This window comes from Carcharodon carcharias, chromosome 25 (genome assembly GCF_017639515.1).
Source record: "Carcharodon carcharias isolate sCarCar2 chromosome 25, sCarCar2.pri, whole genome shotgun sequence".
Classification (NCBI taxonomy): domain Eukaryota; kingdom Metazoa; phylum Chordata; class Chondrichthyes; order Lamniformes; family Lamnidae; genus Carcharodon; species Carcharodon carcharias.
In genome coordinates, this window is record NC_054491.1 from 23,111,115 (window position 1) to 23,128,763 (window position 17,649).

At 41.7% G+C, this 17,649-nt stretch overlaps 1 protein-coding gene across 3 annotated transcripts in view; it reads left to right on the forward strand.

Annotated features, from left to right (window-relative positions):
• The window catches only part of nectin1b (nectin cell adhesion molecule 1b), a 210,128-nt gene that overhangs the window by 108,345 nt on the left and 84,134 nt on the right, over positions 1 to 17,649 (forward strand). For all 3 annotated transcript variants that reach the window (XM_041174361.1, XM_041174358.1, XM_041174359.1), the window contains exon 2: positions 7,909 to 8,259. In XM_041174361.1, coding sequence (XP_041030295.1) covers positions 7,909 to 8,259 — 351 coding nt within the window. The remainder of the gene's footprint in view (positions 1 to 7,908; positions 8,260 to 17,649) is intronic.

Below are 17,649 nucleotides of genomic sequence, written 5' to 3' on the forward strand. Positions count from 1 at the left end.
TGTGGTAGGCAGAACATCTTTTTGGCAGCATCCTGTTAGTGGAAATGCTACTCACGTTGCCACTGCATAGTAGCAATTGAAAAGGCTTGCTTAATGCATTAGCACTAATCCAAAAAAAACTAATAGTGAATATCCTGCACTGAAGGATCTGAGGAATGGGCCTTGTATGGGATACAGTGATAATTGGTATTCCCAGACCTGGCAATTCACTGCATACAGAAACAACACACCTTTTGTTTAACAATATCTGTCATTTGTGTTTTAACTGCAAAATCTGTCTCATACTGGTGCACAGCCAAAGCTGGATGTGTAACTGGAAATCACTGCACAATATACAAACTCCCTGTAATTATGATGGTTAAGTTCCTACAGTTATGTATAGCTTGTCAGTATGAACAAAATTCTTCCATAATGGTTATAACATTGGATAAATCCTCAGAGCACTGCATGATCATTCTTTACATTTTAAACCTAATCAGTCCTGAAGGAAAGGCCCCATGCTAGGAATGGTTCAATGGGTGATGATCATCATTCTGTTCCTCACGAGTAATGACTGAGTATCAGCAAATTATGGATGCACTTTCCAAATGAGTCCCCAAACTAGTGATCAAAACTTTTCCCCTCGCTAGCTCAAGGAACTGAGGCTACTTGTAGTTTCAGCTATCATTCGCCTGACATCAGCTAACTCGGCACATGCCAACAATTGTACTCCGTTATTCTCACACAGCTCCCAATAAGCTATTTGGGGCTGATTTTCTTTAGCCTATTCAGTAAATACATTGCTTTTTGCAATGGCTTGATGAAAACAAGGATGTGAATTTTGAAACTTGAGGAAGATATTCTGTAAGAATGTTACTGAGAATAAGAGGACCTTGGGGTGGAGGAACGAAGTTCCTTGCGTTTAAGCAAGGTTAATGAAAGAATTAGGAGCAGAAGTCGGCCATTCAGCCCCTTGAGTCTGCTCCGCCATTCAATAAGATCTTGGCTGATCATCTACTTTCCTGCCCTATACAGGTATCTCCCATTTAAAATGCGCTGTAATAGCATATGTTTGTTTTAGCGCAGTTTGTAAATTAGGCACCTCCCCCAAATAACACTGCCTTGCCTCCATTTTCATTTTCGCGCGGTTACTGATTATGCCCAGTCTTGTGTAAACAAAAAAAACCAACAGCCTCTTTCCCCTCCCGGACCTTCCCACTTGCTGCATCTCCTACTCTGACCCTTCTGCTCACCATCCCTCCCCAATCCTCTTGTTCTCCGCCATTCCTGTCTCCTCACTGCCTCTACACTTGCTGCCTCCCTTCCTGACCCTTCTGCTCTCCACTTCCCACTACCCGCCCCACTCACTCTCTCCAGTTGCAGCCCCTCTAGCTCCTGCACTCATTCCCTCTATCCTTGCTCAAGGGCAAGGTCTCAAGGGAGGGAAGCAGCAAACAAGAGGGAGCAGGAGAGGGAATGTAGGACTTAGGAGCAGGAATAGGCCATTCGGCCCTTCAAGTGTGCTCTGCCATTCAATAAGATCATGGCTGATCTGGTTGTGTCTCAACTCCACTTTCCTGTCTGCCTCTCATAACCCTTGACTCCCTTGTCTAACAAAAATCTATCTAATTCAGCCTTGAATAAATTTAATGACCCAGCCTCCCCTGCTTTTTGGGAAGAGACTCCCACTTACTAATGCACCTCAGAAAAAAATTCCCCTTACCCCAGTTTTAAAATGGAGACCCTTTATTTTTAAACTGTCTCCTAGTTCTAGCAGTGGATGGGAGAGGCAGGAAGCAGTGAGCTGGAGACAGGGAGCGGGAGGTTAGTAGAAAGAGTTTTTAAGTTATTAAGACTAAAACAGTTTTTGGACCTGTTAGGTTCAAGGCAGCCAATAGCTTTTAAGGTAAAACAATTACAGGTCAGGAACATAACCCATCCTTGTTACATTTTTTTCTTATGAGAAAGCAATTTTCATTTAGCATGCTGTTTTTTTGGAATGCATTAGGAGTGCTAAACAAGGGATAGCTGTACCCATATCCTTTAATTCCCCTCAAGTCCAAAAACCTGTTGACGCCTGTCTGGAATAGACTCAGTGACTAAGCATTCACACCTTTCTGGGATAGAGTTCTCAAGTTTCACAACCCTCTGAGTGAAGAAATTTATCCTCATCTCTGTTCGAAATAGCTGACCCCTCATCCTGACACTATGCTGCCTACTTCTGGACTCTCCAGCCAGGGAAAGTAGCCCCTCAGCATCTATCGTGCCAAGACACTAAGAACTTTGTAGTAAAGTGATAGGTAAATAATGTTACAAGTATTGTATCTGAGGATTGAATCTCTTCGTATCACTCACATATCTAATGTTTGCCTCACGCCGGTATTGGATATACTGCTTCAGTGAAATACAAGCTGCTGTCAATATCAGATACTGCACTCCAGGTCCTGGACCCACCCGTCAGCTATAATGTGTGAAGTCTATGGCGTGTATTTTATATCAACCAAAACAAAGAACTGAATAACAAGCATTGATCCAAATTCTTCTGAGTTCTTTAACGCTTAACAGTTTATTGAGGTTTTGTTTACTTTAAAATTGGCCAAGCCATGAGATTGGATCCTTGCGATATCCTGTTCAAAGGGGGATCTGTCTAATAGGCCATCTTTTAGTGTGCCCTGGTAAAGAGCCTTTACGTTAGAGGTAGAAATTAGAGAAAAACAGAGAGTGCGCTTTATTACTGCTACTGAGTCCAAAACACCTTGTGGATCTGATTTCTGTTGCAGTTTTGCTGCAATTGCAACATCATCTGCATAATTAATTTGTAAATTTGTCATCAAGAACAATGTAAAAATAGAAATTGAGGTGACTTAAATGCCATTATCTCATTAACCTTGAAAGGAATGATTTTAAAAAAAAAAGTTCCCAGCAGGTGTGGTTGGCACGAAAATAACATTCAGAAAGAGAAAGGGACAATAAGAAAAGCAAAACCCTTTCAGATACTGGAAGGGAGGAGCATGCCAGTTCTTGTCATTGGAAGTTTAGATCTCTAGGCTGTTGCGTGAGCAATCATTTCAATTTGAGCAAGTATCTAGCTGTAATTGTATTACTGGGAGCAGGTGTGATTGAGCCTCGTGACATCACATTTCCAGCTAAGATGTAAATTGAGTTTCTAGCACCTTCTCTCAATCCAAGGACCTTTTTAAGTTGAAACAAAAATAGCTGGAAAAACTCAACAGGTCTGACAGCATTTGTGGAGAGGAAGACGGGGTTAACGTTTTGAGTCTTCATCAGAACAGTCATGCGGACTCGAAACATTAATACTGTGTTCCTCACCACAGATGCTGCCAGACCTGCTGAGTTTTTCCAGCTGTTTTTGTTTCAGATTTCCAGCATCCGCAGTATTTTGCTTTTACCTTTTTAAGTTGAGTATGTCTGTTTCAATGGTTGTTTTTATCAGAAGGAATAACTTCACTAGAAATTCTGAGTAAAATATTAGCCCTAGTCTGGCCAAGAATTTTCGCCTATTCTGGATGACTGAAAAAGGGAACATCTTTTTTTCTTCTTGACTGAGACCTTGGGTAGTTTAATCAATTGTCTGATTTCAGTATTCTCAAACAAAGGGTTTCCAATGTTCCCTTGGAGATGTTGAAACACCGGTACCTTTTGCCCATCTGATGCCAAAACATCCATCCCATAAAGCACAGGCCTGTACCACAGAAATGTATAGACCTGACACATGCGCGCACATACATTCTCACAAGCATGCAGCTGCCCTGCTCGAACATATAAACTCACAGACACACAATCGCAAGCCCATCCTCTACCCAAATCCTTTGTCACGTTTGAAAGTCTATTGCAGAGAACTTTTTTGCAGTGGTGATTATGTTTATATCCTCTCATCAGAAATGATTTTCTTTGACAACATAATATAGTTGGAATCAGATGATTGAAAATTTGCTTTGCTGATGAGTAGAGGTTTCCTCTTTTCAAGGCCAAAATTGATTCCTATGCTTATCAACTATGCATAAAAAGTGTTGTATTGAAATGAGCATTGTTATTACCAGAATGCTGCAGGGAGCGGAGAATGGGAACGTTCTGGGGGAGCACAAGGGGCTAGGTCTGTGTGTGTGTTTCTACTTGCTCAACATTGATAAATCCTCTCAAAGTGGTTAGCTACGATACCCTTTTACTGTTAACATATTGTGTGCCTGACAACTAAAGATCTGCTGTTTAATTTGGGTGAATTATTGTAGAGGCTATACAATATGTTGAATCAGATTCACCCACTCCTTTTGCGGCCAGAACTTAGGAACATAGGAGCAAGAGTAGGCCATTTGGCCCATTGAGCCTGTCTGCCATTCAATTAGATCATGACTGATCATCTACCTCAATACCACTTTCTTCTACCACCCCCATATCCTTTAATGCCATTAGTATCCAAAAGTCTATCAATTTTGTTTTGAACATGCTCAGTGTTTGAGCTTCCACAGCCCCCTGGGGTAGAGAATTCCAAAGATTCACCACCCTCTGAAAGAAGAAATTCCTCCTCATCTCAGTCTTAAATGGCCTACCCCTTATTCTGAGACTCTGTCCCCTGATTTTAGACTCAGCAGCCAGGGGAAACATCTTATCAACATCCACCCTGTCGTGCTTTGTAAAAAAAAATTGGTATGTTTCAATGAGGTCATCTCTCATTCTTCAAAACTCTAAAGAATACAGGACCAGTTTCCTCAATCTCTCCTCAAAAGACAATCACACCATTCCAGCGATTAGTCTGGTGAACCCCTGTTCCACTCCCTCCCATGGCAAGTACATCCTTCCTTCGATAAGGAGACCAAAACTGTACACACTAACTTGGAATATAATTTGACAAAACAGATCTTCAAGAAACACCCTTTCTGTGTGAGGTATGGATGGACTGGAATAGGAGTCATATCCTTATTTAGATTAATTTCAGTGTTAATGAATTCGGATGTTCAGTGCTGTTGAGATTCATTTTACCATCCAGGACCGACCCTTCGAGGGTAGAATGACTTTCTTGTTTTTATTATAAACCAGAGCATGGTCTCCATTATTTTGTTGTTCTTGTCCATCACTTACTTGAACTGTGGGAAAGTGGAAGGAATGGAGGAGGAACATAAATCAAAGATTTTGTTGACCTAGTGAAATTCTACCACACAATCTTTCCTTAACCATTCTGTTTTGATCACCCTACTCAGTGTCCTCTATGTATTAATGCTTTAATGTGCAAGTTTAATATTAAGTGGCAAGTAACATTTGTGCCACACACCAGAAAGCATTGACCAGAAACTGAACTGGACTAGCCATATAAATGCTGTGACTACAAGAGCAGGGCAGAGGCTGGGAATCCTGCAGTGAGTAACTCACTTCCTGACTCCCCAAAGCCTGTCCACCATCTACGAGTGTGATGGAATACTCTCCACTTGCCTGGATGAGTGCAGCTCCAACAACACTCGAGAAGCTCTGCACCATCCAGAACAAAGCAGTCCACTAGCTCGGCATCCCACCCACCATCTTGAACATTCACTTCTTCCACTCCCGGTATACAGTGGCAGCATTGTGCACCATCTACAAGATGCAGTGCAGGAACTCACCAGGGCTCCTTCAACAGCACCTTCCAAACCTGTGACCTTTTCCACCTAGAAGGTCAAGGGCAGCAGATGCATGGGAACACCATCACCTGCAATTTCCCCTCCAAGTCACACGCCGTCCTGACTTGGAATTAAATTGCTATTCTTTCACTATTGACTGGTCAAAATGCTGTTAACTCACTCACTTCCTAACAGCACTATAGTTGTACCTACACCACATGGACTGCAGCGGTTCATACAACAGCTTAATACCACCTTTTCAAGTGTAATTAGGGATGGGCAGCAAATGTTGGCCTTGCCAGCGATGCTCACATCAGCTGAATGAATAAATAAAAACAACTAGGAGAATGATTCCAATATGGTACAAGGACTGATCAACAGTAAAGGACATGATGGGACAAACGGCATCAAAAGAGAAAAACCCAGCCACTGTAGAGCGAGGTTTATTACAGTAAGGCAGATTACAGCCGCAATGGCAGCAGGGCTGGGTTTATTGCTGCCTCTATATTTTAAAAATTCTCTTGCAACATAAGAATTTCATAGAAAGTAAGGATTACATTCACAAAATTGCAGGTGAAGGTGACTGAAAACAGATCTGTACATGTGCAGTGTACCTGGCTAATACATGCCGAAAGCCTGAATCAGCACTAGAGCACACACACAAACTAGAACGGCACTCGTCCAAGCTGTAAAATTAGTCCAGCTTGCAAAGCCTATCCATGTAACTTCTGGAAAATTGATATTTTAGTCAGTAATTGGTTCAGTAAATTTAAGAATTTAGGCCCAGCACTGTGAGGGACTCCTACTGTGCACTGTAATAAGGAAACTCTTGGCATGAAAAGTAATGAATAATTACTTGGAAGCATGGAAAAACAGCCACACAGCTCCAAGAACAGATTAATATTGCTCTGCATGCATACATGTTGATGTGATTATTTCATTACTGGACTCCAAAGCAGGCTGAGGGCTAATTAACATGATATACCTGGATAGGGACTTGTTACACATGAACAAGAGGGTTGATTTTCATTGAGTAACTCTGGTTAGTCTGCAGACCTGCATGGTGGCTCTTGGATTATTTACTTGGAATCGTTTCAGCCTTTCAGATGAAACCACAGTGATACAGGCAGTAGCTGTGGATGATACATACACTGTATAAAGTGAAAAAGAAAGACGAAGCTTACTCTGTACACTGCTTGCTTTGGTTTTGTCCATGTTTCAACATCCGTGGATACTTAATGAAGCAGAGTGAATTTTAGCAGAAAGTTGATGATGTGAATTAAGTAAGCACAGCTGTGTAGAGTGGTGATATTTTGAAGTGTCCATTCCATGTAAGATTAGGTGAATAAATATTCAATGATTAATAATCTGCAGCTGAATTGATTCAACTGAGGGATGTGAATAACATGGACAATCAATAGGAAATTGTTCTTTGTGTGTTTCTGGTCATTCGGATTTTTCAGGTTGGTTGTGAGGGAATGTGCGACGATGCTGCAGGAATCCAGTTTAATCGTCAATTATATAATTCACCAGAAATATGTGCTCACTCATAAGAATGCAAATTCATTCACAGGCCTGAACACACTGCTATAGGTAAAGCAGCATTTGTATTGTCATTTGAAAGACAGGTTTTGCAAGCTAGTTGCTGAAATAGAAATAGTTGCATACAGTTTCCTACACTAGTGTTGTCCGTAGTAAGCTGTATCTTACTTCCATTTCTGTAACATGTCACACTCCCTAGTCTGTATCCATGCCCCTCAAGCATTTTATTAAGAGCTATGGATAACAATTTGTAAAAATGATTATCTGATAATGGCAAGTGCCTTGCCAGGTGGCACTGTCATCTATGTAGTGAGAAGATTTGTGGGTTGAAGCCCTGTTTTAGGAATTGAGCACACAATGCAGGCTGGGACTTTAGCGCACCATTGAAAGGATTGCAGCGCTGTCTGGGATGCTGTCCTTTGAAACTTTGTCTGTCTGTGCCTGGAGCACTTTAGAAGAGGAACAGCCAAGTTTTTCCAGCATCCTGGCCAACGTTCATCCCTCAACCAACCCCACCAAAAACAGAATACTTGAGCCTTTGTTTCCAATGGTGGGATTTGCTTGTGATTAAAGCTGGTTGTCTCAATAAGAACAATGACTTTATTTCATGACATATCATTGGCTGCGAAATACTTTAGGACATCCTGGGGATGTGAAAGCTGATAAATAGATGCAAGTTCTTTCTTTTACATGAGCTACAATGATTTGAACAACAGTATATGTGCGATATGTTTGATCATGTAATTGACTGATTTCTAATGAGAAAATGTTGTTGTAGTTTTTCAGGCTCAAACGGTGACTGTGGATGACAGCATGTCTGGATTTATTGGAACCGATGTGATTTTGCGCTGCACATTCACAAACAACAATCCTAGCATCAAAATCACTCAGGTGACGTGGCAAAAAGCAACCAATGGGTCGAAGCAAAATATCGCTATTTTTCATCCATCTATGGGGGTCTCTGTCTTACCTCCATATCAAGACAGAGTGTCTTTCAAGAAGCCATCTCTGGATGATGCCACAATCGAGCTGTCCAGCTTAGAATTGTCAGATGAAGGTGTGTACATCTGTGAGTTCGCAACCTTTCCAACAGGAAACCGAGAGAGCCAGGTTAACCTCACAGTCTTTGGTAAGTGCTTGCGTAAATCAGACAGTAATGTAATGTCCCAATCTGTGAGTAATAGCATGTGTAGAGCTACAGGTAAGTTACTGCAGTGATTTTGTTACTGCCCTAGCAATCCAGAAGCCTTGACTAATAATCCTGAGACAAGAGTTGAAATCCCATTCTGCTTGTTTGAGAATTTGAATTCAGTTGTTAAAAATAATTCTGGAATAAAATCAGTAAAGGTGAACATGATGTTCTCTGGTGTAAAAGCCAAAATATTCACTAATGTCCTTTATGTAAGTAAACCTGCTGTCCTTACACAGTCTGAGTGACTCCAGTCCTGCACTAATATGGCTGCCTCTTAACTGCCTCCAGATGCCGAAATCTTTAAAGTGAGCATTCCTTCTGATCATGAGTTGCATGAACACTGAGATGCACTCCTAGCAACATAAGTTCAATGAAGTACCAATTCTGAAGTACTTGATCTGACTTTGCAACAGAAGCAGGCAAATGTGTTCTTAAACTCACTGATTCATGAAGTTGTTCTACAATCAGGCACATTGATGTACAGAGCACACCGATAATCTCACACAAGTGCTATACAGCATCCAAAGGCATATATATATATATATATATACTTCCACTAGGGTCTATATTACATAGAATTACATGGAATACCTAGCACAGAAATAGGCCATTTGGCCCAACCAATTCATGCCAGCGTTTATGCTCCACTATTCTCCCTCCGTCCCTCCTCATCAAATTCCATCAACATAACCTTCTATTCCTTCCTCACGTGCTTCATCTAGCCTCCCCTTAAACACATTTATACTATTTGACTACTACTCCCTATAGTAGCCAGTTCCATATTCTCACCACTCTCTGGGTAAAGAAGTTTTTCCTGAATTCCCCATTGGATTTATAGTGACCATTTTCTATTGTTCCAGCACCTGCCCTGAAGCCCCTCAAAATCTTTTCTAGTTCATCTTCACTTTGTATAATTGTTTTGGTGAGTTTGGAGTTCTTGCAATGAGATGTAAAATAGTCACTTGGTAGTACAGAGCTTGAGCATTGCTTATTAAAAAAAAAAGAGACATGCTATCAAAGCTTTTCATCTTGCACTCATTAGGGCAGATGCAAAAATGCCAGATTTCAAAGGGAGCAACAATTTATACTGCATGAGGAAAGGATGCTACTTGGTTGACGAGTTGATTCTGATTGGTTAAGGTGTTGTAATGGAGAATGCACCAGGGGACTATTGTCCCCCAAGCTTTTGCTTAATTTAAAATAGGCTCAATGCCCAACCATGTTCCTTTGTCCATGGCAACGGCTTGACCAGTCAGAATCAACTGCCAACCAATCAGCACCCTTTTATCATGTAGTCTACAATAAATTGTTGCATCCCTTTGAAATTTGTCATTCTTGTGTCTGTCCTGATGAATGCAAGACATAAAGATCCAAAAGCATGTCTCTTTTTTCAGCAATATTCAAAATGTGAAAATGTTGCTATTAGGAGCTAGAATTTATAATGAGTTTTGTGCAATGACTTGTGCTGCATTCAGTGACTTGTAATAGATTCGGGCCTAAGCACTGAGGAATATATCATTTATGGTTCGTTGAATTTATGCACAATTAGGCTTTCGATAACTGTTTAATGTTTAATGGTTGTCTATTAACATAAAATAAGGCAGTGATTATTGGCAATTCCAGGGTCATTTCTCCCATGCTGCAATAATCCAGGATAGAAACATCCATAAAAGTAACAATGCTATGAACACTCAGCAGATCAGGCAGTATCTATGGAGAGAGAAACAAAGTTAGAGATGACTTTTTATCGTCATTACACCTGTAACCACTTGATACCACCCGTGTGTCACGTCAGCATGAAAGTTGCTCACAACTGTACATGGCAGCAGTGAATCAGATCATTGATACTGATTAATCACTGTCAAGGATGTGCACACTGACAGTCCACCTGACTGTATCTGTGTATTAATCATAGAGTTGTGCTAAGAACTGCAATTTCAGTAAAATTTGCAATTGTTCTTTTATTAACAAACTGGACTTTTCTGAAACATCTGAGTGTCAGGCATGGCTCAGTGGATAGCACACTCACCTCTGAGTCAGAAGATTGAGGGTTCAAGTCCCACTCTAGGACTTGAGCACAGCAATCAAAACTGATACTCCAGTGAAGTACTGTTAGCACTGTCGATGCTGTCTTTCAGATGCGATGTTAAACATCTACCCCTTTGGGTGGGTATAGATCACGTAGCACTATTTCAAAGAAGAGGGAGGTTAGCCTCTGTCCTGGTCAATATATATCCCTTAGTCAAAATCACAAGAACAAATTATCTGGGCATTATCACATTGCTGTTTGTGTGAGCTTGCTGTGTGCAAATTGATTGCCACATTTCTAAGTGACTACACTGCAAGAGTACTTCATTGGCTGTAAATTACTTTGGGGTGCCGAGTGGCCCTGAAAAATGCAGTATGAATGCCAATATTTCCTTTGCAACTTGTTGAAAATGTTTTGTCATACCTGAATTATCTGTACACAGCTGTTAACCAACTGAGTGAGTGCATAATCCTACCATTTGAACATTGTTTCCTCATCCCACTTTCCCACAAAGCTGTAACCTTGTTGTGCAGCTGTCAGCCCTAGACCTGCAGCCATTGTCAGTGATCATTAACAGTCTGGCTGTTGGAAGATATTCCTTTAATGAGGGACTTCCATTTTCAGCAGTAGTCCCTCCACAATTGCTACATGCAATGTACAAGAGAAGAAATCTTCCTAGTGATCTATTAAACAATGTTGCCTTCCCTTCTGCAGTGTCTTCAGTGCAGAATATCAACACTATGTAACAGTGCAGTTCCAGTCTGCATCCATGTCACAGCTAGAGCTTTATCCTATAATGGACACCAGCTCTAATTCCACTGATGAAAGTGGTTTGGAAGATTAATCTCTCTCCTTCTGTGCTTCCACCAAGATATCTGAATCCAGTGCTTCATAAACTTGTGTATCCTCATTTTGGATCTCTTGGCCAATGTACAATCTAAAATTTTTGTCAAGACTGGTTTGCTGGTGAGACAGCCTGCAGGCTGAGATTGCATCATTAGTGTTGCCTCATCCTGCATGATGATTGATCGTGTTGTGCTCAGATGTCACTTCAGATTATTACTGATGGTTTCTGTCTCTCTCCATCTGTCTTGTCTGTCTCTCTCTCATCCCCTCCGTGTGTATGTGTGTGTGTGTGTGTTCACCCTTTCTTCCTCTGCCTCTGTGTGTGTGTCTCTCTCTCTCTCTACTCCCTCTATTTCTCTCTCTCCCTTACCCCCACCTAGCCCCCCCATCCACACCCCCACCCTCTCCCCCTTCCTCCCTGTGTGTCTCACTCTTCCCTCCCTGTATGTGTGTGGGTTGCCCTCTCCGTGTGTGTGTGTGTGTCTTGCTCTTGCCCTTTCTTCCTTTATCTCTGTCTCCACTCCCTCTATTTCTTTCTTTGTCTCTCTCTCTCTCTCTCTCTCTCCCCTGTTGAGCAAATCACTTATTTGTGCTTTATGGCTGTTGCGTTTGGCGATGTTAGATTAGTTAGATTGTTTACATGACACTGATAACTGCTGAAGGGAAGGGGAAATGTAAATTTTAATGTTAGGTTTATATTCTCTCTTTTCAGAGAGAATATTATTATCTTGGCAGTTTCAGCTGCACATTTCTTGATCGATTTGCATTGCCTCTGTGGTGCAAATTACAAACTGATGGAGGAAGTGGGCGAAATTAGAGCTTCCAATATAAATTGCTGACTGGTCACAGCAGAGGCTCTGGCAACTCTGTTTCAGACACAATGGTCATTCTGTAATCAAATGTACCACATTAGTATTCAGAATTCTCTTTTATTGACCACTGACCAGTCTAATGCATGAAGAGGAGCTTCATGTGCATTGTATGTGAACTACACATGGGCAGAATTCTCCGGTTGGTGAGCGGGGTTGGGGCCCACTCGCCGATGCGTGCTGACATCGGGCGGGCCTCCCGATGTCACCGTGCGTCATTTAGATTTTCAGTTTGGCGGGCGCGCAGCCGAGTTGGCTGCCTGCCCGCCGACCTGTCAAAGGCCTAGTAAGACCTGTTAAAATGAAATTAAAGTAATAAACTGAGCTGCCATCCAACCTTAAGGTTGGCGGTGGGGCAGGCGAAGAGCCCAGGCGGCCTTCGCATTTTTCATGAAACCTCATCCACGGGCGGGATGAGGTTTCATGAAGGGTTTTTGAAATAAATAATGGACTCTCCCAGCTCATGTGACAGTTTCACATGAAGGGACATGTCCTTAAATTTTTTCCCACCTTTATTCAAGTTTCCATAGCTTAAACAAATCTCCCTGAGGCACCTGTGTGCCTCTTTGGCGCGCATGCCCCGACTCAGGATCCAGAATCCCCCCTCCCTCGGCCCCCCATGGCCTGCCCACGTAAAATGGCGGTGCGGACCCGATCGGAGGTGCCCATCCCCCACCAAACGGGGGGAAATTTCTGGCCTGTGTTGTACATTCCGATTCATGAAGTGTCTCTTGTCCTTGACACTATCCAGGTCAGGAATATCTGTGTTTCTTTCTTACACTAAACTCAATAGGAGACTTGAATCCATATTTTCTATTAGTGATTTTGCCCTGTTGTTTGGAGCTGGGAAAGATCTCTATGTCTGAGTGATACCAGTGAGTCAGCTAAGAAGCATTGAAATAGCATCACTTCACATGCACTGATGTGTGTGCGCTAACCTGGCTGAGCACACTGGCTTTTGCTTGAACTTGGGGCAGCACTGCACAAGGGTATCCACCTACACTTCAAATCTTAAGATCAAGCTGAATGCCTAGTGTGTGCATCCCTGTGCAGCCTTGACAAAGCGTGTTGTATCTAGTGAATAGCAGAAATGCATTTACAACAGTGCTTCAGTCAAAGGTACCTTCTAAATGTAAGAAAAAAGGGAGACTTGAATTTATATCACCACTGGACAGCTCAAAGCCATTTACAGCCAATGAGGTACTTTTGAAGTGTAGACACTGCTGGAATGTAGGAAACATGGCAGCCACTGTGAGCACAAGATTCCACAAACAGATGTGATGATATTCAGTAATATGTTTGTGATGTTGACTGAGGATAAATGTTGGCCTGGGCACCAGGAGAACTACCCTGTTCCACCTTGAGATTGCCATGGGATCTTTTACATCCACCCACACAGGCAGATTGGGCCTTAGTTTACTGCCTCAACTGAAAGACGGTACGTCCAACAGTGTAGCACCCCCTTAGTACTGCACTGGAGTGTCAGTCTTAATTGTTGTGCTCAAGCCCCAGGGTGGGACTTGAACCTAGAACCTTGTGACTCAGAGATGAGAATGCTATCAACTGAACTACAGCTGACATTTGTGCACTTTTGGCTTCGGGATGCTATATCTGCTCCGGCTTACCACCTGAATTTGGCTTGCAAATCCTAGTGTAATGAAAATATATTCATACAGCTCTTTATTGATACAGTACCTGAATATTTTGTTGTGTACAGATGGTCCGTCTCTATGCTGTATACTCTGTGATGTTCAAAAATCATCTGTATAACTGTAGCTGCCAAATGAAAGACAGCAGCTGTCTGTATCAGTCCCTGATTGAGGCCTTGTACTATAAACCAGCATCTGACATCTACCAAAATAAGGATACACGTTCTCTCTTGGTTGAAGCACAGCAGCAAATCATCTCCGCAGTATGGCTAAGAACAAAACATGGATAATCCACGGAAGAGTGCACCCTGACATCCATTCACAGTCAGAGGATGGAAGCACATTTAGTATTTCATTAGGAAACTGGTAGTCATAAATCATTTGTTTTGCATGACAATGTGATGGGACGGATTGGGGTTGTGCCCACTTGGCTTCCCAACTCTTCATTTTGCTGTGCATGCAAATCAGCTCTTAGAGATTGTTTCATTTGTATTTAATCAAAAATTGCAAATACATGATTCCTGTTCCAACACTGCAGTCTTGATCCTGTTAATAGAATCTAGTCGTTAGTCTATCACAGTGACTTCTAACTGAGATCAGTATGGGGGGCTTGCTGCTCTTTTATTCATTTATGGACTGTATTTATTGCCTTTGAGAAAGTGGTAGCGAGCTGTTTTCTTCACTTTGTGCTGGCATTATTTATTTTCACTTGGATTGCCAGACAATTTGCACCAAAAAAAAACAAAAGGCAGAATTTACCAGTGGCTATTTAGACCTCAGCACCTAGAAATTTGGCCTCACTGAAACTGAATCATCCCATTTGGGTAAAGGTCAAAAACAATGTGCCAGAGGTGGGTGTTGGGCCCTTTGTGAATGCAAGTATGGAATCTAGTGCCCAACTGAGGCCCAGTCTGCAGGACTAGTTTTCCCTGGTGCTCAGGTCGCATGTGGGTCTTGCTTTCCTAACTGGTTGGCCCATAATGGGACCATTGCAGGCCTCAACCAATGCGGTAAGATTTTAAAATGCATTTGCTGAGTGTAGAGCCGCCTCCTCCCGATCCCATTTTTAGAAAGCGAGGACCACTGCTGGTCACCGTTCAGCCCGGCCTGTCAGCCCGCTGCTACCTCCCGGCCTCTCTGCCCAATGCTACCTGACCTGATTGTTTCCCTTATTGGTCACCTTCCCATTTAATCACAACTTTAACCATTGCTTGTGCTGAGTAACCCAATGTTTCTTCATGCTTCACCTGCTGCTTGTGTTCAGTTTGCTTCTCTCTTGTGTGCTCTCTCATTTTCTATCTCTCCAAATCTCTGTCTGTCTGTCTGTCTCTCTCCCTCCCTCCCTCCCTCCCTCCCTACTGTCTTTCCCACCCCACCACTGCTGTGTGTTCGGGAGACATTGTTGGAGAGAAAATTCGTGGAACTCCAAACTAAAATGGTTTTATTTGTAATTGCTTTTTCCTGTGGCTATCTTATGCAACGTTCATCCCCATCAGTATATTACTGAAAAGAACATTGGCAGTTTGCATTGTAATATTTATCTATTATAAACATAGCAATAAATGCAGCTTATTCACAACATTGAAGCAATTTGTATTGTTAATCCCAAATTGATGGCCATTTAAGGTGATGTGATCCATTAATTGAGCAAATGTCAGAAATAATCCAGTGTTCTGCACACACACATTCAGTTCATGTGGTGTTTTTTTTTGAACCCTCATCCCCAATCTGGTACATCTGAAATATCTACGGCCTGAATGATGACAGCACCTTGTTGACGGAGTACATGGTGAATTACCATTATAAATATATCACATAAAAACAGAAGTTATGTCTCAGAATAGAAAGTGATTACAAAGGCATGATTTATATCTGTTAGAGTTTCTATGTACTCATTTTCTCTCTTTCTGTAACCCCAATTGTTGTATAGAAATAGTATCATAGAATGGTTACAGAACAGAAGGAGACCATTCAGCCTATATTGTCTGTGCTGGCACTCTGTAAGAACTACTCAGCTAGTCCTTCTGGTCCTGTGCTCACTTTTTTCCTGTAGCCCTGCAATGTTTTTTACTGGGTGCCGCTGGCAAGGCCAGCATTTGGTGCCCACACCCTAAATGCCCTTGAACTGAATGGCTTGCAGTTTAAGATCTGGAGTCACATGTGGGCCAGACCAGGGAAGGACGGCAGATTTCTTTCTCTAAAGGGCATTAGTGAACCAGATGGGATTTTATAACAATCAGTGATAGTGATCAGGAAACTATTTCTGAGACGAGCTTTATATTTCAAGTTTTAGCTGCCATGGTGGGATTTGAACACATGTCCCCAGAGCGTTAGCCTGGCCTTTTAGATTATTAGCCCAGTGGCATTATCACTGCGCCACCATCTCCCCTTATTATCCAATCCTCTTTTGAAAGCCACAATTGAATCTGCCTCCACTGCACTCGGTGTATTCCAGATCCTAACTACTCGCTATGTAAAAAAAAAATTGTTCCTCATGTCGCTGTTATGAGCGATGCAGTTGGTAAAGCTGAGTTATTTAAAAATCCCTAGGGAAACTTTAAACAACTGTCATAACCTATAATTTTAAGTGTTATGTTTGAGATGCGATTCTAAATTCAGGAATCAGACCACCTGTTCTCAAGGTTTTACAGTAAACTAAATGAAACATTTTATTAATTTACACAGGTTAATATATATACACACACACACACACACACATGGCTACAAATTGCTACTATCATACTATCATAACTTTTAACAAATTCCCAAACTAATCTCCATTAAGGCAACAGCAACCCATAGACTTAACCAAACACCAGGCAAAGCATTTTCAACTTACGAATTCAAAATGAGGTTCTTTTCACTTTGGTTCCTGTGGAGACAGTGTTAGGCTCACAGTTGCTTTGATGTTACATTGCCTCTGCCCTACACACATCACTGCTGAAGTTATACCTCACCCAGCCCATTGAATGTAAAGTCTCATTGTATCAACAACCTTTGAACTAAACCTCCCTAACAATAAAACCCCTTTCATGATACCAATTTTATTAGTAATATAAGCATATTGCTTGGTATCTGCTAGATATGCGTCAGTTTTCATCTCACTTGAATTCTCTATTCAAAAAATGCAAATGCGCGCTATCTCTCATATCAAAACTAGAGCATCAAAACAACCAGACTAGCTGCCTTTAATCCAATTAAGACACACCCACAGACTAAACCTTTATTTTAAAAGAAAAGTATTTTCCAAAATATTATACAGTAATAGCTTCATGACATCGCCTCTGGTTCTTTTACCAATTACCTAATCGGTGTTCTCTGGTTCTGTTACTGCCTTTATCTGTGTCTGTTCCATCTCTCCATTTTTAATCTCTGCTCCCATCTCTTGCTTCTATGTCTCTATTGTAATCTCATGAAGATGCACAGAATCAAATCACTTCTGTCTGTCTTAGTCCCTCATTCTCTGTTTCTTATGCTGTGTCTCTTTCCCAAAGACTTCTGTTTGCCCTTTCTTCATAATAGCTAGTCTTGATGGATCTGGCAAGATCAATCTGGAAAAAAAACCATGTTGAGATTTTAAATGGGTACCCTTCAAAGCCTGCATGCCAGAAATGTCGGATCTATCTTCTCTTTATGGGTGCTAGCTGATGTTCTGTGTTAATTTCAGCACATTGTGCTTCTATTCCAGGTATCCTGCATTAGCAGTTTTTGCCCTCTTCACTGTGATGTTGTCCTGATTGAACGAGATCCGTACTTTTAGGGGGCTAGCTGCAATGGCATTGGTCACGATATTAAAAACAGCCAGGTTCTTTGTACACACTTGTGCACACATGAACTTTTTCTCTCAGTCTCTTTCTCATGTTGATCTTTTTTGTTCGCATTTTCTTTTGCGTGTATGTTTTTCTGCTGTCTTGTTCTCTCTGTCTCACGTGTA